At 40.3% G+C, this 26,447-nt stretch overlaps 1 protein-coding gene across 5 annotated transcripts in view; it reads right to left on the reverse strand.

Moving 5' to 3' along the window:
- LGR5 (leucine rich repeat containing G protein-coupled receptor 5) overlaps positions 1 to 26,447 on the reverse strand; it is a 122,092-nt gene that overhangs the window by 19,153 nt on the left and 76,492 nt on the right. For all 5 annotated transcript variants that reach the window (XM_061206414.1, XM_061206413.1, XM_061206412.1 and 2 more), the window contains 5 exons: positions 21,875 to 21,946; positions 6,492 to 6,707; positions 4,647 to 4,718; positions 1,789 to 1,857; positions 334 to 405 (listed from right to left, as the gene is read on the reverse strand). In XM_061206414.1, coding sequence (XP_061062397.1) covers positions 334 to 405; positions 1,789 to 1,857; positions 4,647 to 4,718; positions 6,492 to 6,707; positions 21,875 to 21,946 — 501 coding nt within the window. The remainder of the gene's footprint in view (positions 1 to 333; positions 406 to 1,788; positions 1,858 to 4,646; positions 4,719 to 6,491; positions 6,708 to 21,874; positions 21,947 to 26,447) is intronic.

The following is a 26,447-nucleotide window of genomic DNA, read 5'->3' on the forward strand; positions in this document are numbered from 1 at the left end:
TGACTAGGTGACCTTGACATTGATGCTCTAAAAATCAGTTTTATTCCTTAGAAAATAGAGATAAGCAAAAAAGCATTTCATAAGATTATTGTGAAGTGAGACAAGGCATTTGAAGATACCAAGCGTAAGGCAATGCACATTGTAGGTCCTAAGAAAAAGAATCTCTAATATTGCTTCAGCATTTGGCTAAAACTTAGCAAAACATCTCCATATACACTACAGTGACCGAGACAAAACTTGGGCAAATATGGAACATTTATTGTATTATGTTTAAAAGTGCAATGCATGCTCTATTGCAGGATAGAAAAATCGAAAAGAACTATGGCTACTTACATTGTAATAAGAGAAGGGTTGCCTACAAAGGCTTTCTCAGGTATCGACTTGATATTGTTGCTATGAAATCCTCTAGAAAGAGAGGAAAAGATAATTTATAGAAAATAACCTGTGGCGTAAAATCATTTAATAGTCCCCTCACCAAACCCGTGGCAATAATCAGCAATTTTAGTAACTAGAGGATAAGGTTAAATTCCTCTATGCATTTTGAAATGTTTGTGCCCTCACCTACTCTCTAGGAGAAAAAGATATCACAAGCTGTCATCGTGAAAGAGGAATAAAGAATCTGAAAATAATAACTGTGCTTTATGGAAACTTCAACCTAATGCTATAAAAAGAAAATCCATCTGTTAATATCCAATAGAGCATCATGGTATAACAACTTGAGACCGAGGAAACCATCTTTGGAGAGAGGATTATGATCACTCCTCCTCACCCCATTTGAAGCCAGGAGAAGAGAAAATTGACTTAAGCTGCAGTCAAGTAGAGATTTAAGTAATCTCCTTATGAGGACAAAATTTCCTGAGCTGAAGAAAGGTGCCCCAGCCCAGTGAGTCTGTAATAACAAATTGATTCTCATCTGTCGGTGCTAATGTTGTCTGACTGGCAGAGGGGCAGAGTCAATGGTCTTTGGTCTATGTGGGTCTGTGGCTGAATGAGGTGAACGGCAGTCTTGGGGCTGCCTGACCCGGACAATGATGACTTCCCAGCTAAGCCCCGTGTGGGGTTTCCTGAGGCAGAACCACATAGAGGCTTTTTCTTATAAACAAGCCCTGCTGTCTACCTCCTTTAGCTGTGTGTCTTATTTCTCTTTGCCAAGAGAATAGGCTCTGTGTTTATTTTCCTTTCCAAGTGTTAGAACATTACATAGGTTATTCATATTTTTAGGTACAAAGAAAAGTAATTAAATTATAATATATAAAAGACAATATATGCAACCTAATAGCTGAAAGTTCGCTTTACTGTAGTAAAATAGTGGGTTTCTTTAAAAATTAAATAAGATTTATGAAACATTAAAAAATATGAAATAATGTATATGAAGGCATCTAGCACTATACTAGGCACATATATTGTGTTCATCCAGTCCTATGCAACCTAGGAAAGTTTGTCTTTCAAAATGCTCAGCAAATAACTGAATTCCGATAGAGTTCTCTACAAACCTATAACGTACATAAATGTTGGGAAAATGTGGCTTAGGAAAAGAGTATGGCTTAAAGAAATATGTATCCTTTTTTTCTAATATATATATATTAGAGAAATCCATTATAAATTAAGAAAAGATTATCTGCCGTTTGTTGGTGATAGAAGCAAATTAAAATATATTTTGGATGTAGTTAATCATTATTTACATGACCTTTTAAATTTTTCTAGTAAGTCGTATTAGGTGCAATAGTCAAACATATTCTAATATAAATTCACAAAGAATAGTTCTCCCACTAAATTTGTCCTACTTACAGTTCTTTAAGGTTGGACAGTGTCCTGATTGCAGTGGGGAATTCATCAAGATTATTATAATTTAAATCTCTGAAAATAAATAAATAATATGTTCAGTTTTTCACTTAAAATTCATATATATTACATTTACAAGGAACGTTAACATGCTTTTCCCATGGACCGGTATCATTGATAACAATTCTCATTCCTTTTCTTGATGAAGAGAGATTTTGTTGGTTGGGTGACCACCATCATTCCACAAGTATCTGCATTAAAATGGTCATTAGACAGGTCACGAGAAATTTCAAAGAGTCACGGCTCAATGGCACTGGGCATTAAAAGAAGGGAGGGGACATACAGCAGTGTGAATGTCCAAGTGGGAGGGACACTTGGCCAGGTGTTGGCGGCTGGCTGCTGTAGCTCTTCACCTGAACCCCGCTCACCAAGCTGCCAGCTAGTCTGTGCCCTCCTCGGGGCTCCTGAACCACACCCACTTTCCGGTCCCCTCCTCCATTCTCTGACTTTGTCCCACTGCTTTTCAGAGTCTCTCCTGAGAGGACATCTAGGAGAGTGCTTTGTTCCTGACTCCGGTACAGTTCCTGTCTTTCTCCCAGCCTGAGGTCCAGGATGATAGCCTGCTTTTGGAGGGGCTTATGTGGTACAGGGCACTCTCAGGAAGGACCTCAGGTCTAGAATTTCCACACGGTCACAAATAAAGATTCAGATCCGAAGGGTGACGTTTTCCTTGGTCTGTGAGGCAAAGCTCTCTATCATCTTTCCAGCATAGAGACGGAATGGCCGAACAATCTCAAATCATTTGTTTCTCTATCTGTTATGACACAAATGGCTTTTCAGTTCCATTACTCACAAGCGCTTTATAGACTTAACTCCACCATTTATCTACATCTCCATATGAAAAAGTAATTGCCTCCTTGTCTCTGGGAACGGCAGATTTCCCAGATGACGCAGAAAAACCTTTTGGTCAGGCAATCAGATGTGGTTAGATCTTCCTCTGTGGGGAAGAATTGCTATTTAATTTTAAGAGAGAGATAATTTGACCAAGTTAAACATGAATCAAGATTCCTACTTGTCTGGCACAAACCATCCTTAAGCTATACAGCAGGCAGGAAACTTGTGTCTTTTGTGGACATAAATTTTCTTCCTGTTTGTAAATCTCTCCAGATGCTCTGTTTTGATTAAACGAGGATTGGGTCCTTATAAATTACTTAGATTTCTAGTGAGGGAAAGGAAGAGGTTGGGAATAACCGATCTACTGAGTCTCTGTAGCCCTGGGCAAGGCGAGGGAAGAGGGGACATTGAGACTCACATGAATTTGCCCTGAATGCATGTATTGCATGAATTTGCAATCCTGGGTCCTTACATCAAGCGCTGGGGTAGGGGGGTTGGGGAAGACTATTTATGGAAATACCTATCAAAGCCCATCTTGTTTTTTTGTTCCCGTTGTGTTGAAAAGGACTGGAAGGTGCTATCCATTGCTAATATTCCCCCGCCCAGCCTTGGTGTAAATAAGGGAGACGTTCTAATTTTTCCAAGCCGCTGATGGGAACAGCTTGCCTGTGCCTTTAAGTTGACTTCAAAGTCCTGCCTGGACAAGTTCACCTTTGGCATCTCCTTATGAGGCTGATTCCTCCTTTCTAAGAGGAAGCACAGAGTGACTTAAGTAACCCTGGAAGGACAGCTGTTAGGTCCCGCAGGAAATGAGTGGACCCAGATCTGGTTAGAAGCTAAATTGACCAGGTACAAAGTGCTAAGCTCTGTATGCAAATGAACAAGGGCTCCAAAGCCATAGGAGGTGTGGTCTTTGGTCATGTCCTTCTGCAGTCCTGGTCAGAGCCAGGGTTGTAGATTCAGCGGCGCTGTGTGGCTTATGACACTTGAGTGTTAAAAACCTGGAGGTGAGGAGGGCGCAGCTGGAACCACTTCCTCTCCCAGCACACACAGTGTCCCCACTGCCTGTCACGGCACCCTCGTTAGGCCTCTTACTCAACAGGGTGATGAAGAGCAGCCCCTCCCCTAGGAAGCAGCTCAGCCCTGGGGAGGGAGGCCCGTAAGAACTGTTCTCGCCGTGGCTCCGGGTGGTCAGCTGGCTGGACTCTATGTGTTTTTATTACAGATAGCAACTCAGAGCTGAGGTTTTGACCCACTCTTTGGAAGTAGGGTATAGTGGTAAGCATGGATTTTGGAGTCAAACTAGAGAAGGAAGCAAATCCCAGTTATGCTGTTGACTGGCTATGTCGTGTTGATAAAGTAACTTAACCTTACTGGAGCCTAGAATGGTATGGTAGCACCTGCTCTCATGGGATGCTTGTAGGAGTGACTGAAACAATGTATGCTGAGCGCTCAGTACAGTATTGGTTAGAGATACACTCAATAAACGTACTACTGTTACTACTTTTTATACTTTTGAGTTGCTTCAGCAGGAACCTTCACCATTCGCTAATGAGAAGCCTGTTCCTTTTGGATTGGACAGAGTTTGGCGTTTGCTACTCTGCATCCTCTCATTCGGGGGGTTGGACCAGACTCATGAATAGTGAGCCCGAGTGACAATACGGAACTGATCCTTGACAGAGTACACATTCCTAAGCAAACAGTCACTGCTCAGTAGAGGACATCTCATTTAGCTTATAATGATTCTAACTAATTTATCACTCTTGATAGATTAAAATAAAATCTCAGTTTTATTGTTCAGCTCTGTAGGGTGTGTGCGTGTGGGTAAGATGAAGCCACTGTAAATATCTGTTTAAAGCTCAGGCAATTAACCAAACCAAATAGCAAGTCTGACTTTAAGGTTATTTTGATTCCTTCAGAATAGTCATGAAAACACTGAAAAAAGGGAAACAAATAAAAGGTCAACTCACAAAGTCTCCAGGCTGTGGAGCCCATCAAAGCATTTCTTTCCCAGGGAGTGGATTCTATTGTTATGGAGATGCCTGCAGGAGAACATTACTGACAGTCATGAAGGCACACTGCACATGGAAACTTAGGCACAACATTTTGATTGCTGAAATCCAAAGAAACTTATGCTAAATAATGCACTGATTATATATAAGAAATGCTTTGTTTAACGTTTTTGTTTGTTTTAAAGGCTATCTGCCCCATTCACTCTTACCACAGATGATCCCATACCCCAGAATTTAATAGGCAGTCACAGTTTTACCTTTTGGGTTTGAGATAGCATGGAGTGTATAGTAATCACGGAGTGAGCAACGAGACTGATAAAAGTAAATTCAGGTTGTTCAGTATGGCTTTGGGATGTAGGATACTAAATAGAGATTCTGACCAACACTGACAAATGGAGGATGGAAGGAAGGTCCTAGGTGTACTAAGCACATTTTCCATTAAAGCCGATGGCTTATCATGGCTACATTCCCAGGGTGGGGCTACAGGTTAAGAGGAAACAACAATCTCAGCCACAGACAATGGGGATCAGATTTTTTGGCTGCCCGAGGAGAGTAGTTATCTTGACATAGTATAAATGGCTCTAATTATCATCTTTGGCTCAATGGTTAAGTCGGTTAGGTCAGGGCCAGTGAGAACAGCTGGGTGCATAACTGAAAACCGGACCAAGTCCCAAAGGGGTTTTTGGAAAATGGGCTTAAGGACAGGGGGAAAAAGAATAGCTGGATCTCTGTAAATCCATTCCCTCTAGTGGAGGGAAAAATTAAAGCACCTACCCAGCTTCTGGTGGGATAGAAGCATCACCTTTGTATGTGAAATTCAGTATAGAAATTTGTTACTATCACCCCACATGTCCTATCCTTTCAGACTAAGGTTTTCATTCTAATAAATATATGTTGGTTTCATGTGAGATCTTTGTGACATTTACTGAGGATCTTTTACATGCAACACATGAGGAAAGAGGGTTGAGGGGAGCCTAAAAAGATGGATGAGATGCTGGCCAGCCCTCAAAGGAGTATATACTGCAGTGCAAGAGACTGACATGTCATCAGGAAAAGTGGAATGATTGAAGACAGCGATGGGCTGGTGGGGGGCATGGAGCAAAGCCAGAAATAGTGTAGAAGACGCCTTGCACAAAGTCACCATTCAAACTGCTCTTAGAGGCTGTCAAGCAGCTACTGTTGTCCTATATCAGGATTGATTGACTATTATGTTATACACGTGGGGCATCCTTCTACACTCTTGAACTGATTATTTTTCAAACTATTACTTGAGAATCTTTTTGATTTACTTGAAATAGTGAAATCTGGACCTCAAAGGAAAAAAGCCATACAAATGCATAGCTGGCTGTCAAGGGTTCATTCCTTGCTTCTGTTCCCTTGGAAGGGGTTCAAGAAGTTCTTATTAAATAATAAGAAGGGCATATTTCAATTTGACCTGCATTATAAATTATTATCAGAAATAAGGGATTTTTTTATTAACTTCGGTCACAGGACTAACCATACAGTGTGGTGATTACCTGTACAATACACAATGGCTTCCCTAAGACAGAGGTCATATTTTGTTATCTTTGAATGCCTAGCAGTGCTTGGCCCTTGGCAGGTGCTCGATAAATGCTGTTTAATTCTTTTACACCATTAGAACATTTATGAGTCATTTTGGGGGGTTTTCCCTTCCTTAAAATGTCCCTATTCAAAGTCTGAAGGGCTATCTGTTTAAGGTCAAGGTCTTACAGTGAATTACAAGGTGTTGCAGTGAATTTAGAAACTGTTAAAAGAGAGAGGAAAAAAATCAATAAAACTTACAGAACCACCAAGCTGGAGAGGTTTCTAAAGGCGTAGTCTGGTATGTGGTGTATTTTGTTCAGGGCCAAGGTCATGGCCTGCAGTGCTGATAAACTCCTCAAAGCCTGGACAGGGATTTCTGTCAGAGCGTTGTCATCCAGCCACAGGTGCCTCAGAGAATACAGGCCACTGAAACAGCTGGGGGGCACGGAGCTGATGTGGTTGGCATCCAGACGCCTGGGGAAGAGAGCAAGCAAGAACAGAAGAAGAGAGCGAAGCCCAGGCACAAGATGCGCCTTGCAGGAAAACCTCAGTATGCTGATTAATAGGAGTGAGACAGGGCTCGGGGCCCTCAGGACCCCCTGACATCTGGAGCATTCTGCTCTCCTGGTAGCCTCTTCTCACTCATGAGTAGAACCACTGCTGTAAAATTCCACGATGCCGTGATTCTCTTCCAGCCTTGTGGATAACATGCTTTCCAGCAAGGAAGTGGCCTCCCCTGGGGTATAACGTTTCAGCGTGATCTTTTAGCTTCCCTTTCTGACACCAGGAGAAAGACACCTTCTCTCCTCCTTCCCACCCCAAGACAAACAAATGCTGTTACTTTCCTGGACTCTTTTGAACATACAAAACATACTTATTGACTAGCTCTGGGAAAAGATTATTTCAGTATTTGAAAGGAACGAAGTAATTTTTACAAGGCTGTCAGAGGCATGCCTCAGGGAGAAGGGAGGTGCCCCCCCCTTTTTCTTACTATTGTGCTGAAAAGCCTAAACCTGCAGGCTTTCTTGCTCATCCGAACCAAAGGCATTGAGCAGATGTTTGTTTTTCTTGACATTTTAAATGAATAATAACATTAACAGCTTTCCCAGTTTTTGCTTGCTTTTTCTACACATCATCTTTTTTAAAAATGGGGAAATACATCTAAAAATAGCTCTAGTTAATAAGCTGTTGCAGCTTCAGAGCCAGCAGAGGGAGTGCAACACATTTATTTCACCCTAATCCAACATAAACAATGGCTGTAATGACAATGCCTTAACTTTTCATATTGAAGTGACCAGACAGACACAAATTGAAATTTCCTGTAAGGTGCATGAACAACAGAACCATCGACATTCAGCTATGCATCCAACAGCCCTCATTCATTTTTTCCAGTCTGTTCTCAAGGCTCACACATTTGTTTGCATTTTCAAAGCTAGGATTAAAGAAAGAGAAGAGTTGCATTTTAAGCAGCACATGTATTAGGAAGGATTAGAAAATCACGAGTGGATTTTGAAAAATGTTTTAGGAAGCACTTAAGACTAAACAGATGCAGGAAGCACACCAGGATCACAAAATAATCCCCTGCAGACCAAATTTAAACAGTTTAGAAATAGAGAGAGTTCTCTGTGGTAGGGAGCTAATCTCAATGGAAAGCGGCTTCCTCACTTTTGGTCACACGTGTCACTCCACTCATGCTCTGGCTCCTGCTTCTCCTGACTGAATGGGGAGGGATGACCTCAAGGCCCTGGGCCAAGTTTTGATACTGAGATAAGGTCACTTGGAACAAACAAGTCCGGTGTCACAGCCCACTCACAATTAAATTTCCAGTAGAACAACTATCATTGCAGGCAGCAGAAACGCAGCTTCCAAATATCTCAAGGTTCTGTCTACAAATGGAACTGCAAAGGTTTAGACGAACTCAACACCGTCTCTTCCCCGTATTCCAGCAACAACATGCTTGGCCCATGTTCAAATAAGGTATAATGTCATCGGGGCATGAGGTGGTGCTTGTTTTTGTTTGACTAAGAGTAAAGCACATATGTAAACTCTCCTTAATGACTGCACTGATTAAAGCATGAAGATTTTATTTAAATAATATGAATTTCTGAGTTTTAGTTGACGTACTGATGATTGCTAGTTGCTTATGCACTGAAACTACAAGTGCTTCTAAGTCCTGAAAAGGACTGACATTCAGGTTCAGTGTAGCCATTAGGTTACATGTACAGAAAAGGCTTTCTCTGCATTGAGTCACAGGCTTGTCTTTTTCGCTATTTAAGTTACTACCAAAGTTTCTGCTGGATCTTGAAGTGACCCTGGTATCAGTTTGCAATGTGAAAAAGTCCATTTCTCTGGATAGATGTCTTTTATGAATCATCTCCCACCTCCAGTAAAAAGGATGTAATCTGGCTTCTACACCGTGATCTTAGAGCAATTTGCTATCTAAAGTGAGTAGGACAGGGCAATTCTTCACAGTCCTAATACTCCAAATACTAATACACCCTGACCCAGTACTCAGGTATCCTGAGTGCAGCATTAAACGTTTCTCTTTCTCAACAGTTTCTTCATCCAAGAAGCTCCCCACAAATGATATTCCTTCTCAATGCGGTGTTTTGAAATCCATGTCCACCTGGCTGCAGTGGTCCAAACCTATTTCAGAAAGTGGTATATTGTTCACGCTCAGAGGTATTATCTGAGTCAATCTTAACAGAAGATCCCAAGGCAAACCAGAGTATAGAATTCATCATCCAGCCACTCATACAGGTGGTTCTTACAGAGCAAGGTTAAGACGGTGGACAAAGCAGCTGGCAGGGCACGAGTTGTGCCTATTCAGTGAGTAAACAGAAAGCTCATATTATGTCAACCTGGTCTGGTGGGGCAGCTGGGCAGTTTTTATTCATATGCTTGAAAATGCAATCGTTAAGCACTGGAGTGTAAGTAAAATGCGAGAACACAGTACATGAAAACACACGTAGAAATGTGGTTCTATAATATTATCAGGAGCAACAAGAATAACTACATTATATGGCTCCACCTTTTAAGGGTTTTTTGGTTTTCATTTCTATTTCCTGCAAGTCACAAAGGTGTGTGTGTGTGTGTGTGCGCGCAGTCAGCTCAGAATCTGTGAATCAGTGCAGAGGTTTGGGATGAGAAATTTTGGGTCCAAGTCAGACAGCAGCTGTATGACCATGGCCAAGTCAACAGACTAGCTTTCACGTCTGTAAATTGGGGGTAACTCTATCTTACTAAAGAAAATAATACAACAAGACTTTGTAAACTATAAAGCACCTTAATGATTTTTAAATTATTACTGCTTGAAGTGGGTTAACAGTTTGCATTTTTGTCTTTTGACCATAGAAACCAGTCAGAAAAAAAAGAAGTCAATTAAAATTTTCCCTTAGTCAAAAGTTGGTTAAAATGAGTGCCAGCTTGTCAGTGAATTTCAGTTCTGAGATATGCAGACTACTTCTTTCATCCCTCATAACAGAAATGATGAAGAGGTGCCTGCGATTAGACACCCTTACTTTTCAGCCTTCAGTATTATCATTATGCGTATGTGTGTGTATGTGTGTGTGTGTGTATATCTATATCTATACCTATCTATCTATCTATCCATCTGTCTATCTATATCTCAGTATCACAAAGGGCAAATAGTTGTGTTCCTGATACATTACTGAAGAGTACATCTTCACTCTGAAGGCAAAGAAGAAGTGGTGACATGTGATAGATGGCACATTCTCAGAAAAAGTTCCTAGCAGTGATCTTGGCATTTAAGTATCCATCAATAATGGGGCAGAGGTAGCATAAAGCCTGCGGTGCAGTTAGGTGTAGCAAAATGAAACACTTTAACAAAGGGAGTGGCCTCACCTTCTTCTGGACAAACAAACCTCTTAATTATGATCTTGAAATGCAATCTGGAAAGTAATCACTATATGGGAAATGGCACCCATTTTATGCTCTGTATGTTACTTATAACTTTTCTCCAGAAAATGATAGATAAAATAAAATGTTACCCTGCTTCCTATGTCACATGCAACCACCTACATAATGAGCATATGGTAAACTGGAAAGTGCACTGAGTTAGGAGAATTAAGATACAAATTTAAGTCAAGACTCTGTCACTTATTAAATTCTGAGATTAGGGACATTCTGATTAATTTCTCTGAGGGTCAGTTTTCATACCTGTAAAGCAGAATCACAACACGTCACACAATTGCTATGGGAATTAAATGAGAAAAATACATGCAGAAGGGTTTTGCTAACAGTAAAGCACTCTACAAATGATAGGCTTATTACTGGAGAAAAATCTTCACATTTAGGAAGTAGTATCATTCCCCCTGCCCTGAAGTTTCTTTTGTTTGCTCTGAAGCATCTTAATCCTTTGTAATTTCAAATCTCTCTATCGGAGATTGCCATTTTTGTTTTTTTTTTTTGGTCATATGGACTGGTAGGATGGCTGATTTTCTACTCACTGTACATCCTTAATACATATGTCCGGGGCTTCCCTGGTGGCTCAGTGGTTGAGAATCTGCCTGCCAATGCAGGGGACACGGGTTCGAGCCCTGGTCTGGGAAGATCCCACATGCCGCGGAGCAACTAGGCCTGTGAGCCACAACTACTGAGCCTGCGCCTCTGGAGCCTGTGCTCCGCAACACGAGAGGCCGCGACAGTGAGAGGCCCGCGCACCACGATGAAGAGTGGCCCCCGCTCGCCGCAGCTGGAGAAAGCCCTTGCACAGAAACGAAGACCCAACACAGCCAAAAAAAAATTAAAAAAACAAACAAACATGTGTCCAGCACTGCATGTTTTGATTGGTGTTATAGGAAGGCTTCCTTCACAGAGAAAAGGAGATGCACACATCTTTTGTGTTTCTCCAGCAAAGGTCCAAAAAGTCCCCAGAGGCAAAAATGGCTGAGGAAAAATATGATATCATCTAGTGCAAGAACAGAATTTTTATTAACTATGAGCCTCTGCAGTGTCACTTAGAGGACCACAAGTGATGAGAGATGGATTCGTCATGCCTTTTGGGCATACATTGAAACTCCTTCTCTGTAGGGAAGCCTGGAGGTCGGAGGGCTCTACCATTGCCAAAAGGGATTCTACCTCACAACCTGCTAGGCCAAGGGGGCTGTTTCTCAGGGACTCTGGGTTGTCTCTCCTCACCACTGGCACCTGGTCAGGACCATCCACTTCACCCTGACAGGCCTCAACAACCTTGCGTATCCAAGGTAAGTGTTTGTGGAGTCTGAATAACTTCACTCCCAGAAAGTTTCTGGATTACTAAACCTATGAGAAACGTCTCACCTTCCCCCAAGTGATCTTCAAGATCTGCATAAAACTATTTCTCTGGGATGGGGGGTGTCGTGTTGTCTCCAGAGTGAACATCCTAATAATGGATGTGCTGTGGAAAGGTCACTCTGATAGCTGTGTGCAAGAGGGGCTGGGGGGGCAGGAAGTGATCGAGGCAGTTGCAGTCATCAGGGTGAGAAAGGAGGAGTGCTTTAAAGAAGTATGGGAATGTGGAGGAAGGCCTGGTATGAAGGATGTTAAATAAGTGGGTCTGACCAAACATGGTGATTTGCTAGATGTGACCAGAAGGGAAGACAAAGAAGCTATGGTGGCTCAGTGTTCTGGGCAACTGGGTGGAGGGAACCATGCAGGGATGAACGTTACCCAGTATTATACAAAATAAAGATAAAACAGAACTGCATGTTCACTGTGAATACAGTTCTGTAATATCAGTGTATCTTACGTGAGGAAGAGCTGGAACGTAACAGGCAAAAAAAAAAAATAATCAATTTTTTATGTCAGGCAATGGCAAAAAAAAAGTGCTTATTTTCTTAACTTCTCTCTCTGAAGTTTTTCCCTAATGTTTTCATGCATAAAAGCTTAATTTTACAAATTTTCTCTTTTAAAAGAAACATTTTGCCAATCTGCTCCACACTCCTGAAAGGAATTTTTGCTTTATAGATGGCATTATGGTAGGGATTAGAGAAACTGCGAGGTCATTCTTGCTATTGTTTCTCCAGAAAATAGCCCTTTACATATATCTTGTATATGCTACCTTGCCAATGTATCACACAAACTTATATCTTTGTTTGAGAATGTCTTTGATGAGCCATTAACTACAAGGAAGAAAGCGTTAGTCAAAAGATAACCCATTGATATTGGCTAATTCCCATCTGAGATGACTGTAATATTGTCAATTATTAACATGGATGACTCGAGAAAAAAAAAGGCAAAGGTGTGAAGAATGCTGCAGCTGCAGGTATAATACAGCTTATGGGGACTCTTACAATAAACAGAACTATGAAGCACAGCATTTGACACAGCTATTTTATATTTGGGTGAGCATTTTTCTTCATAAGTCTTAAACAAATGCTCAACTCTCTTCTACACGCATTTGTACATTTTATGAGACTATTTTGAACAATTCCTGAAGAGTCAAATGAGCACAGTGATTTAGTTCATTTATAAAATTTTAAGAAATGAAAGCAGTTTCAATTATTATCTAACTTTTACTATGAAATGAAAAGCATGTAGTTCCAAGCTTGTATATAACACAATTTGACTAATTCCCTAAAGTCTTTGTTATGGTGAAATTTTACTGAATTTTATTGCACTGAAACCAGTGGATCATTGGAATTGAATTTGTCAGATCATTATAATAATACTATCGGGATAGAATTTTATCTGTATGAACTCTTACAGATTGAATTCGTGTTGATTTATATGAATTCTTCCTAATAATATGAATCATTTTTATTGTTAGTATTGTTTTTTAATATTTATGAAATCATGATAATGTGGGATTCCACCTTCTAATGAAATTTCCCATCTATAACCTAGGAAGATACTAAGCATATGAATTCATATAAACACCATGATAGCTTATATGGGAATTTCTTCTTCCATCTTTCTATTCTCCATCTTATTTACTGGTAAACTTAATGTAAACCAGGAAGAAAAATTATTGCTTTAGACTTATCTCTGAAAAGGTAAAAAAGTTTTTTCCATCTTTGCAGCTTGGGGAGAGGGAAACTCTATAGGTTCATTGAAGTGTAGTAACTTAGAGACTAGTCCCAACTCTAGTTTCTGTACTTACCTACAGATGGACAAATCCACTAATGGTGATTGAGGTCAACTTCTTTCACCAAAAAACAAACCCTGGAGTTCTAATTATAACTTTTCTTGGGGAGGGTCAGATACGCTCCTGTCAGAACTAATAGTCATATCATTTATTCTTTCTCTCGGATGATTACCAGGAGTTTTTTCAGGATTAAAAAATATATTTAGTTACAAAAAAAAAAAAATTTAGAGACTAGTCAGCTGGCTCGACTAGTAGCCGGATGAAGTGTCTAACAGAACCAAACCTCTGCCTCTCTGGCATCACTGGGAAGTACAAGACTCCAATGAGAAATATATTTTAAAGTCAATTTACATGGAGTTGCTCAGTTTCTCAGAGGTCACCATGGCTGTGAATTTTTTAACAGGGAGATGATCTACAGCCAAAGTAACATGAGGATTGACTTTTTTTTTTTTAAATTTATTTTATTTATTTATTTATTTTTGGCTGCACTGGGTCTTTGTTGCTGCGTGCGGGCTTTCTCTAGTTGTGGCGAGCGGGGCTACTCTTCGTTGCGGTGTGCGGGCTTCTCATTGCAGTGGCTTGTCTTGTTGTGCAGCACGGGCTCTAGGCGCCCGGGCTTCAGTAGTTGTGGCACATGGGCTCAGTAGTTGCGGCTCACGGGCTCTAGAGCACAGGCTCAGTAGTTGTGGCACACAGGCTTAGTTGCTCCGCGGCATGTGGGATCTTCCTGGACCAGGGCTCGAACCCGTGTTCCCTGCATTGGCAGGCGGATTCTTAACCACTGTGCCACCAGGGAAGCCCGAGCATTGAACTTCTTTAGCTTCATTTTTCTCCATAGAAAACAAAGACCTCCTTTTTGTCAGGAGCACCGTTAGTCTCCCAGCTACCACCAGGGTTTGAAATCCGGGAGTCATTTTTGCATCTTCCATTGCTGTTCAGACTAACATTCACCAAGGTCTCTCCATTTACCTTCATCTCCAAGAGTGTCGACTTCCACTGCCTATTAAGTCTTGTATCTCTTCACACCTGCTTCACACCTGCATCACTGCTTCTGATCTCTTATCTCTTCAATTAATCCTGCAGGCTGCTGCCAGACGAGTCTCCCTACAACTGGGCTCTATGTCATGCCCGTTACGAATCCACAGTTCTCCCATGTTACCATTACTTTCAAATCTAAATTTTCCATTCTTATATTCAAAGCTCATCCACCTTATCTAGCTAAACTTTTCTCTTATTTCTGTGTCCCAGTCAAGTCCCTTTTGTAGCTTCATCCCACAGTACCTCTGAGCCTTGTGTTCAGGAACATCCTCTCACTCCTGCCTAATCTGAATCTCATCAACCTGAGACAATATTATGGTTCCTCTCTCAACCCTATTCTTGAAGTGGGGAGTCCTCAGCTAAGCCAATGGGAAAGCTAAATCTTGTAGACAGATCAACTGCAAAGTCCCTCAAGGAAACACTGGGACCCAACTCTCAGATCAGGGAGGGCAGGGAGGAAAAACCAGGGTACAGAGATAAGAGTTGGGAGCCAGGGAGATCAGTGAATGCAGGCTACAATCAAAGCGGGGGAGATTAGCTGATCTTGAGCAGCTGTTTAGAACATCATTTAGAGTTTGATGCTTCGGTTCAGTTCCACAAGTATTTCTTGGGTGCTTTCTTTGCAGGTACAGTACCTGGTGCTGGAGATCTAGCAGTAAACCAGGCAGACATGGTTTATAGAGCATGTTTTCTAAAGGGGAGTCAGTCAAATCATTACAATGAAGTGTTAGGTAACAGGAAATGCATGGTAGAAGGACCTAACCTAAGTTTCACTTTTCTTTGAGATCTAGATCTGGATTTCAAGCTGCCTATGTGACATCTCTACTGAGTTGTTCTTCCTTAAACAAGACATTTGGTTTTGAAAATGTTCAAGACCAAACTCATTATCTCCCCAAATGTCATGCCCTACCAGCATTTCTTATCTCAGTGATGGGCTTCAGTAAATATGTGATTATATAAACCAGGAACTTAGGAATCATCCTCCATACCTCTTTCTCCTTCATTCTTTGTAGCCAATTCATTACCAAATACTGCTAATTTCATCTAAAAATTTCTCAAATCCATTTCCCTTTCTCCATCTCCACTGCCCCCATCCTGACAAAGTTCTCCTTTCTCTCCTAGACTATTTCAGTAACACAGATCCAATCATGCCCTTTCCTATTCAAAATCTTCCAGTGGATTCTCACTGCTTTTACAATAAAGACTAAAATTCGTGACATGTCCCAAAGAGCTTTCAAGGGGTCTGGACCCCACCTGCCTCACTAGGCTCTTCTTGCACTTTTCCCGCCTCATGCTTCCTGCTTTGGCCACACTGATCTTGTTTCTGATCCTTGATGTACCAGCTCCCCTCTCCCCCCACCATCACTACAAGGTTTTGCACATGTAGTTCCCTTTGTCTGGAAAGTTCTTCCCTCTTCTCTTTGTCTAATCAACTCTTACCTTTGCAATATGAACAAGATACCCTTTTCTCACCTATAGTTTCCTCATCAGGAAAGTGGAGACAAGCTCCATCTCCCAGGTAATGAGGGAATAGACAACCAAATGCATAGGGAAACACTAAAAAAGTCTGACTGGTCCACACATGAATAAATATTGTTCTCTTCCCTTCCTCAAGTTCTTTATTTCTGTCCTGAAGCATTACTACTTTTCCTCCTTTTTGTAAACCTCCGTAATCATATACCTAGAGGTACTATTTGTTTCTGTCAGGCTCCTTCCCCTCACATTAGCGCATTCTGTTGCGTGCCCATTCTCTGTAGTGGATTCGCTCAGGGAAGCACGATAGTGTAGTGGTAAAATTGGCAGATTTTGGAGCCAGAAAGACCAGAATTTTTATCCCAGACTTACCTCTAGCCTGACTCTATTAAAGCCAAATGACCTTGAGAAGGTCAATTAACCTGAGTTTTCTCCCTCCTCATCACTAAGGAAGGGAAAATCTTGGCTCCCACCTCATGAGGTTTCTTTGAGGGTGAAGTGAGGTGATGCAGGTAAGAGTTTCAATAAATATCGACGGCTCCTGCTTTTACAACCGTGGGTGTTTTTGATTTTGTCCTTGTCCTGTTCCTATACTTTGCTGCTTCTTTTTTTTTTAAAATAAATTTATTTATTTATGGCTGTGTTGGGTCTTTGTTGCTGCGCGCGGGCTTTCTCTAGTTGCGGAGCAGGGGCTCTAGGTGTGCGGGCTTCGGTAGTTGTGGCTCGCGGGCTTAGCGGCTCCGCGGCATGTGGGATCTTCCCGGACCAGGGATCGAACCCGTGTCCCCTGCATTGGCAGGCGGATTCTCAACCACTGCGCTACCAGGGAAGCCCCTTTACTGCTTCTTTATGTGCCTTTTCACAATTCATCAAGACCCCATCTATCCTGAAGAGGGGGAAACACTTTGCCCCATTCACAATGTGCCTTCCCATAGCCGTCATTCTTTTAGCTTCTCCCGAGTTCAACCTACTTTCCAAAGTTAACCTTTATTTCACACAAGACTAAAAAAAGTTCATTTTACTTCTCATTCCATACCATCCATGTTCTCTTTTGGTTATCTATCTGATATGACTGTCATGTCTGTGATTTATCATAGCACGGGCAGATAACCTGATGTCACAATATTTCATGCCTGGGTCTTGCTTAAAGTATTCACATTTCTTTTTCATCGGATTCTGAAGACTGTGCTCCAATTTGAGCTCTGTCTTCTTGTGGAAAAACGGCTTTTTCGCCTTTGAAAATAACTTTCTCCTAATGTTTAAATGGGGGGAGGGGGACAAGGCAAAACTCCTCCTCAGAACAATTCACTGAGTGCTGGTTTGCACATGGTGTGTGAAATGAACTCCAAAGAGTGCAACAGACAAAAGCTTTGGCCTCTAGAACTTCTCAGTGCGCCTCTATCCCTAGACGTACCTAATATGATGGCACTTCTGTGAAAAACAAAATACACCAAGACCATGGTGTATTTTTGTTATGTAAACTTAAAATTTCTCTTTCTGGACACTATTATAGTGGAAGGAATAATGTCACTAATACTAAAACCATTGCTTTGGTTTTTTTTAGCCCTTTTGATCTTTTAATCTTATCCTCTCGGTTACCTCCCTTTGCTTTCTTTTCTTCTGCTCCTTGTCTTCTGTTACTTCCTTCCCACTCTTTATCCTGGGTCTAAAACCCAATAGGCTCCTGGACATGAATAGTGGAGAACTGCTGCTGGTTCCAGGCTTGCCTTACTTTCTGCTCGGCACTGCGAGCCCTGCCTCTTCCTCCCCACCTCCTCCTCCTGCTTATTCTCTTTTTGGATTATTAGTAGCAAAACCCTACTATCAAGAGTTGAGGTGAAGTTATTGACATTTCACAGGGTCCAAGGAGGGGGTGTGTCTGTAGCCCTTAAGCTGATGTCGCAATAAGATGCTCAGGCAGATCTTGTTCCAGGCAGGAGTTATATATTCTTCTCGGCTTTTAAAATAATGTCTTGTACTCTAAAGAAGATTATTAGCTAGTTGGACAATAGAGAGGATGCTAAAGACATGTCTAATTCTCCCTTCATTTTCTATTTACCAACTCATTATTTTTGTGATTGTGCATTTTCCACAATTAGTTTCGCTAGTGCAGACGGCATGAAAATCAACATGTATTAAGTCATATCCTGGTTAACGGGACAAACATGAATGTGTCATTCTCTTTGATCACCTTGAACTTCCACTAATGACAGTGAGTTGCTTGAACATCATTAATGACAATCAACAAGTGAAGCAACGATGTTTTTTCATAGATCGATTTCTTAACTATTAATACAAAGGTGTGAGGTTATGGGCGGGTTAAGTTTTGAGTTTCCATCAAATCACTGTAATCTGATCCTAGTCCTCAAATGACTACAATGCCAAAAGTTTTTTGGTGAAATCCAACTCACTGTGAATTCTGATTACATTTCCCATTCCTTTCCAAAAAACAGAAAGGAAATTAAGTTATATTTGATTACATTACAAAAGGCCAACTGGTGTCTGGGCTGTCATTGCCTTGTCAGAAACCTAACGTACATATTGTACAGGGGCAGGCTCTGGGCTACTGGGCTCTGGCACATGGACAAGCCCTCTTATTCTTTAGCTGAGCAGTTTGTAAGCATCAGCAGAGAGTTCAAAGAACACAAATGTACCTATGCGTTTTCATTATGAACAAAGCAAAATATTTGCTGTTTACATGGAATCAATGAAAATTACGTCCCTTGAAATATAAGTACAATTTGTTTCTTCCTCAGAGCAAGGTTACCAATTTCAATATAAATCAAGTTTCTTAAAGTTTATTCAATGAAGCCAAGTCTGTATGGGCAGGGCAAAGTATACCCATGATCTATTTCAGTAGTTCTCGACCATTTTTGGTTTGTAGACTGCTTTGTTCATGTCATAGACACTAAAAATTTTAATTCTCAAATGCACCATGTATATAAATCCCCTGAGGATTTTGTTAAAATGAAGCTTTTGATCAAGCTACACAGAGATGGGGCCCAAGGTTCTGCAGGTCTCGGGAGGTGCTCATGTTGTCGGTCCATGGACACATGCGAATAGCAGGATAATACAGCATGCGGCCTCCTAACTTTATCTGCCCCAGATGGTCAGTAGAACTAATAGGTAGATGTGAGCTATTTCAATTAAGCACAAACACGGCAACTTTTTGAATAAAAGGCCCATTACTTTCATTTCATATTAGTTTATACTGGAATGCAAAATATGGACTTTGTTATTATTTCAAGTTTGAAAAGAGTTCAGCAGGATATTTGCAAATCATCTTAGGACACTCATTTTCCCAATCTTCATTTAAGAAGCACTTATCTATATCATTAAACCAGTTAGAAAACACTGATGTTTGGGTCTCCTACTCAGAGGTTCTGATTTTCATCGGTCTGGGGTGCAGCCTAGGCTTCTGGACTCTCCAGATGATTCTTCTTTGCAGCCGGAATTGAGAAGCCCCGCTTTAGAAGTTGCAAAGCCAGGCATGCATATGGGTGATGCGCTCCCAGCCCCTGGGGAATGCAGAGTGCTTCTTAGAGAGTGAATGAATAATACAAGGAAAAGAATAAAGTGGAGAAAAATAGAGTGAATTCAAGAAAGAGAAAAGAGGAACCATTAGAAAAAGGGCTAAGTGGAGGTCTAAGGGTTGACTGTAGTCCAAGAAGAGCTGGATAGGTAGCTGAACGGAAGGCTCCCAGGTGTCATGGATGAGACAGGTTTCACCCTCTTTGTTATCTGTATTGATATGAAAGTAGCACGGAGGCTGAAGTACGCATGCAAAATGAATGGATAAGGAATGCACGTTTGCAATGACCATTAGACTCAAAACTGTTTTTATTTTTGGAACTGCTTGAAGGAAGCGGGAGAAATACTATTAAGCACCTTGCATCTGGGACAACAGTAAAACTTTAAAAGGGCTCACAGTAGCCCAAACCTCCAAAGTGGGTAGGGGACTCCTTTGGTTGGTACAATACAGTTTCTGTGTGGTTGGTGGTTAAGTGTATGTTTTTTTGAGTCATATCTTAATGCTTGTATCAAAGTAGCACAAAAAGTGTAAGTGAGACAAAGTGTCATAGCTGCACACACTGCCAACATTCAGCACCTCACATGGTCTGCCGTGCTCTGGGCAAAGGGACCCCGGACAAACATTACATAACTGGCCGATACAATCCAGAGTGCACTGGGGGGCTGAAGATCTATCTCGATGCCTCAGTTTGGATGCGATAAGCATCCTGCTAGAAAGTTAACCCTTGGCTTTTTCACAGGGAACACATATTTATAAGGTTTCAAAAGTCATTGTTTTTGTGAACCAGACACCAAATGCAAGAGACACCTGGTGAACAGTAAATATCTAGACGGTAAGAAACTAAATCTGAACACCTTGATCAGAGAGGCACCACCCAGTTCGAGCGAACAAAAGATTCATGGTTTTCGCTTTCTCAAAGGGTTCACTTCTGTGGGTGTTCTGTTTGTGATCTTCTTTCAGCTGATAGTGGCTTTTGGTTACAAACTCTTATCCTTCTATCTTCCGCCTGCCTCACAGCTGTTTAAAGATCCTATTGGCCACTGCTATTATCTCGTTTTTCAATTCAGCCATTAGACCCCGTGCCCTGACACAGACAACCCAACTCCAGAGTGTTTTACTGCTCTGGCTGGTTCTTTCCTTCAGGGAAAGGCTTGTGCCACAAAGGGGGAGTGATACTGTGATGTCATTACAGAGCTCCTGAAAATGCAGCAGACCCATCCCCTGCCACAAAGGGGCTCTTGTGGGCTTGTTTATCTCTAGGCTGGTGAGAACCTAGGAAGTCACTTTGTTCGACTGGAATAAAAAGCTTAAAATGGTCTCAAGCACAGATTTGCTTTCATTAAAAAGAAGAAAAAAGATCAAAGGAAGAAAGTAGCATCTCCAGATCTCACGTTCCTCCTTCTCTTGTATCACCTCAGTAAAAGACATTAAGCAAACTATGTGTAATTGTTAACCGATGTATTCTTTACAATGATGTTCAACTCGAGTCTGCAATATTTATTTGCCTTTTTTATGCATTTATCTCCCACATCATTCTAGACCAGAAACCAGTATTTTGTTTGACAGATGAGGACCTCCAGTGTAAGTAAGATGAAAACATATATCACACATGTGGATATTGGAAATCATGCAACATTTCCAATACACTTATACATTCTGACGAGATGCAGATACTGATCAAGAACTCATGGCGTAGTGTTGCCAAATAATCACTGTGAACCACTACTTACAACCCAAGCTCCAAAACATCTAGCTGGTAAGAAAGTTCTTTGTGTGAGGAATAACTAATTTTTATTCATTCAGAGGTTTTAAATCAGAGGAGGGTGGAAACTCCTGATGGAAAATTTGTGGATTCAGAGTAAGGAACACCAACACCACTGCTGTGTGTGTCTGTGTGTGGTGTGTGAATCTGAGGTATGTGTGTGTACATCTGTGGGACCGTTTGTGAATATGTTTGTAAGTCTGTGTGTGGCGGTGAGGAAGCTCCTGGTTAGTAGACCTGCCCAGTATGACTTTAAGAGATGCCATTAGATCTTAGCTTCCTGAATTGAGGACCCCTGGTGTGCATACAGAACTCACAAAATTAAGCCTTTATTTGATTCAGCAAAATTGCATTACAAGCCAAGAGGTCTAGATTTTGACTCTCATTTTTCTAGATAAAAGGAGAAAGTATTATTCCTGATTTGAATTCAGGAGCTAAAATACTGTATAGGGGGGTATAGGACAAGATCCTGGATTTTTGTCCTGTGATACCAACATATACAAGAGGCTTTTCATTGCATGTTTTCTGATTAAGTCTCTGCCCTGAAACCTCAAACCCCAACACTGGTCTCTCTCATACATATTGTTTAATGAGGATGCAAAGAATAGTTGCTCTAATGGAAACTCTCACTGGCAACTTATTTAGGTATGGTCCCCAGCCAAGGAATTTACTAAAATGGTCATTTGGACATTTCAATGCTCCTTCCCAAACTGATCCTGAGAACAAGTTGGAATTTCAACTATACTTACAGTGATTGAAGGCTTCGCAAATTCTGTAGAGCTTCTGTGGGTACCTGTCTTAGGTGATTATTCTGCAGCATACTGCGCATTGAAACAAATGGAAAAAAAAGTTAAAGACAGCAATAATTAACAATAACTGGCCTAGCAGTGTCAGGCACTGTTCTAGGTATCAGGGAAACAGCTGAGCATCAGGCACAACCTTGGCCTGTGAGGAGTGACAGATAATTTAAAATTAACAAATGAGTATATAACTTGAGACAAGTGATAGGTACTATGAACAGAAAACAAAACATGGATTTGGGATAGATGGTAACAAGTGGTGAGAATTTTATTCTAAAGGTGGTCAGAGAAGATCTCTCTTAGGAGGTGATATTTGAGTAGAGACCAGAATGGCGTCATGGAACAAAACATGGGAACATCTGGAAAGTTACTGAGGAAGAGGGAAGAGCAAATGCAAAGGCCCTGAGGTCGGAGCTTGCTTGACTTGTTAAAGGAGGAGCAAAGGGTCACTGTGACTGAGGAGGAGCAACTGAGAGCAAGAGATTGGGAGACAACCTAAGGACATCTCATGAAGGACTTGCAGGCTTTATTTTAAATGCGGTGATAAACTCTTGTTGAAGGGTTTAAGTGGGGGGAATGATGTGATCTTATTTATGTTTTAAAAGGATCACTGTGATGACAATTAGATTAGACAAAATGGAGATAAGGATAAGAGTAGGAGGATATTAAAGATCTTCCCCCTTCTTGTGCATGATCATATTCTGATATAAATTAATGCTTCTTGTGAACAATTGCACTTTTGCCCACCTAGGTTCAACAGTTCTGATCAGAACATGGGGACTACAGAATGGAGACACCTGGCAACAGTGAAATAAAATATATCATTGCTCGTGGGAAATAGTATGGAAAAATTCCCACTAGATTTCTTATATTTTGCTACCTCATTCATAAATGTTTATAGCGCAATAATTTCACAGCCACTGCCCCCAACCCCCAGCCAGTATTTCATGGTCTATGTAAGCCAAAGGCAGGAAACTATTTTAGGAAAGCATTTTTAAAAGACATTTTAAAGAAATATTTCTACTTATTAGGTCACAAATTTATACTTGGATTTTCAGAAACAATTTGCCTGGTTCTCTCATCTCCACAATTGAAGTCTCTTTTCATTAGATGACTACCTGGGATTCAACGCCAGGTATGTCTGACTCCAAAGCTTGAGGTACTTTCCACTGCCCCTTGCAGCATTCTCTTGAGGAATAATTGGACAAATTCTCAGGTTGTACGCCTTTCACAGTATGATTAAGAGCATGGGTTCTCGGATCTGACTACCTCTTCCCTGCCAGTAGCCCCGTGGCCTCAGGGAAATCATTCAATCTCTCCACGTCTCAGTGATCAGTAATAATATCCACCCCCAGGGCTTATTGTGATGATCTAATGAGTGAAAGTACATAGCACAATACCTGCTGCCTGGTAAGCATTCAATAAAGGTTGGCCCTTTCTGTATAAATTGATAAGTCCTCTTCTCAAAACTAATGATATAGTGACATTTTAATTAATGAGAAAATAAAATCGGCCAAAAAAAAAAAAATCTCTATGCCAGTGGTTCTCAAACTTTAGGGGTCATCAGAATTCCCTGGAAGGCTTGTTAGAACACTGTTTGCTGGGTTCCACCCTCAAAGTTCCTGGTTCAGTAGATCTGGGTAGGGGCCAGAGAATTTGCATTTTTAACAAACTCTCAGGTGATCTTGGTGCTGCTGGGGAAGGCACCACACACTGAGAACCACCCTATGTTCTGCTAAGTATTTCTAAGAATATTTTCACCTGAACTTGAGGCTACATTGAGATTGGAGATAAGGTCTAAGTTTTGAGTCTTGGCAAGCAAACCATTTACCCTTCTTGACCGTTGGTCTTTTATCTGTGTGATGGGAATAGAATAATATCATCTGATTGATAAGTTGTTTGCAGATTACAATATGAAGGCATTTATTATACTTTCATAGATGCAAATATGAGCTCGTATCAAATAAGACATGAAAAATATTTGGAGATCATAAAATTTATGCTCTTCTCACCATGGTTGAGATTCTGTTTTCTAAGGATCATAATTCTGTCACTTGTAATCCAACAGTTTTAAACAAGTAATTTCATTATTTTAAACTTGGATTCAATTAACATTTCATAAATCAGAAGTCTCAAAATATATTGGTTCCTTATGAACAAAGTCAAGATTTAGAGAGACTTCACACTTCAATTACTGGTTAGGTAATTGGGAAAATTGTAGCTTGAATGCCGTATTTTGCATAATTTACCTAAATATTAAAAGTTTACGTTTATATGTTATTTTAAACCTTTCCAAGCAGTTGTAATATATGATATAATTTTAACTTGACAGAAATGTTTTCAGTCACTCACTAATTGTGTGATAAATTTAAATGATAAGATACAGATAATAGACTTAATTGATGCGTAAACTTTGTAGGTAATATATTACTGGCTCAAAGTGTGTATCGAATTGTCCTCCTATGCTTTGCTAACCAGACAGTGAGACTCTTATAACGTGGTCTTTCTAGAATATTGGAAAACTGGAGTAGAGGATAAGAGATATTTAAATGGCTTTTCTTCATTGAATAGTTGCAAAGTTTCTCAGTAGTTCTATATATCTACCTTCAGAAAATGGAACTTAAACAAGCTTTACTAATGATACCTTTTAAAGCTACCCCTGAGCTACCTCCCAGCAATTTAATTTTCAACCACTTCTACCAGTTAAATACCAAAAATATAATTAAAGAAAATCACTTAAGTCCTGATCTCTCCTTAAATAAAGAACTTTTAATTACTTTCAAGTGACAAAACAAGAGCAAATTATCTCCATTATAACCTTATAGGTCTCCAGTGAGCTAATTAGAAAATTCTGTTTTTGTTTAAGATATTCCAGTGGGAAACAAAACAATTAAAGGATTTATAGCACTATGGAGTGCAATTAAAACCGAGCATTCACAACATGGTTGCAGATTTCTTTTATAAATAATCCTTTATTCAATGCAACAAATACAAGCAGAATGTACCACGAACTGAATATGGGTTAGGCACTTACAACTTCATTTTTATCATTCACATATGGGTGAGAAAAGAAAATGAAACACTATCTCTAGAGGCAAAGGATGACTTCATATTTTCTTAATTTCTTTCCCTGAGGAGTTTTAAAACTGTAAAATATTCACAACTACATACAGTGTCCCCAAGCTACTTTAACAATACATTTTTTGGTTATCTTTTTTTTTTTTGGCCAACAGGACTAAATAAGGTCAAGTACAGGTACAGTGAAGCAGGTGAGAGGAAATTATACGTTGAAAGAGGACTCTGTAACAATGGCTTGATCCTGAGGTATTTCCTCTGCCTACCTGTCCTGTGTTTAGATAACAAGTAGCTATCCAGGCTCTTTTCTGGGAAGGAGAGAATTTTAGTTGTGACTTTCCTATGGTTAGTTTTATCCATCACCTCCATGTGGCTTTGGTTCTGGTGCTGGTGGCAAGAGGATAAGCCATTCCTCGACTGAATGGCCTACACAAGAAAATGAACCTTTGTTGAGGATAGCCTGGTTCAGAATTCCATGGGACTGGGTATTTTGCAACACTAAGCCAGTACCTAATTTTTATGAAGGCCAGTATTTACAGGGATAATCATCTTAAATTTTAGTGATCTTCCAGAGCTCACAGTAATAAGATTTCTGATATAAAACAGTCCTCACCAAGGAGGGCTGTTGCTATCTTCATTTCCCATCTTCTAGGGCTGGATTACTCTTATCTTTCTCTTCTTTTACCAGATGCCTTTCTTACCCTCCTTATATGATCAGGGCTCCAGATGAATATTACTTGTATATTATCTTTCTCACCATGCTACAATATAATCAGTTATTTCTTTCTTCCAATGACTTTTGGACTTTATAAAACATTTGAGTCACTTTCCACAATGGTAGGACCAGGCCTGTCTTGTTCAGCATTTTACCTCTAGCACTGTGGTTCTCAACCCTATTGGACCCAATTCTCCCTTTAATACCAAATATTTTGTAATGCTTCATCCGTTATATTAAGATAAAATTCATAAAAATGTAGCCATTTACACACATCATTTTAAAGAAAAAAAATCAACATAATGTACTGCCCTAACTGTATGACAAAGGAGAAAGAGAAGTAATTTATAATAAAGGGATATATGTATTATTATATATGTGATGCTCAGATATGACTATCCTAGGAGGTATTTCTATGAAAGAGTCAGATGTTTGCCTCCACTTTTAATGAATAAGGTTGGGTATGAGAAAAGTAACATGATCAGAAGTTATTCTGTGCAAGAAGAGGGAAATGAGAGTAGAGGTCTAAATGGATACTAGAATAAGATCTACAGTTAAGACATATAACAGATTATACTTATTTTATATAATGTTTTATGGGAAAGAAGGAAATAACTTTTATTAAAACAAAGATAACATACCAAGACATATTATAGATGTTGCAGTGGAGAAAATAAGAAAGTGTTACATTCTCACAAATGAGTGTTCCTTATAGATAAGAGTGATGTCAAA

The sequence above is a fragment of the Eubalaena glacialis genome, chromosome 11 (assembly GCF_028564815.1).
Source record: "Eubalaena glacialis isolate mEubGla1 chromosome 11, mEubGla1.1.hap2.+ XY, whole genome shotgun sequence".
Lineage (NCBI taxonomy): Eukaryota > Metazoa > Chordata > Mammalia > Artiodactyla > Balaenidae > Eubalaena > Eubalaena glacialis.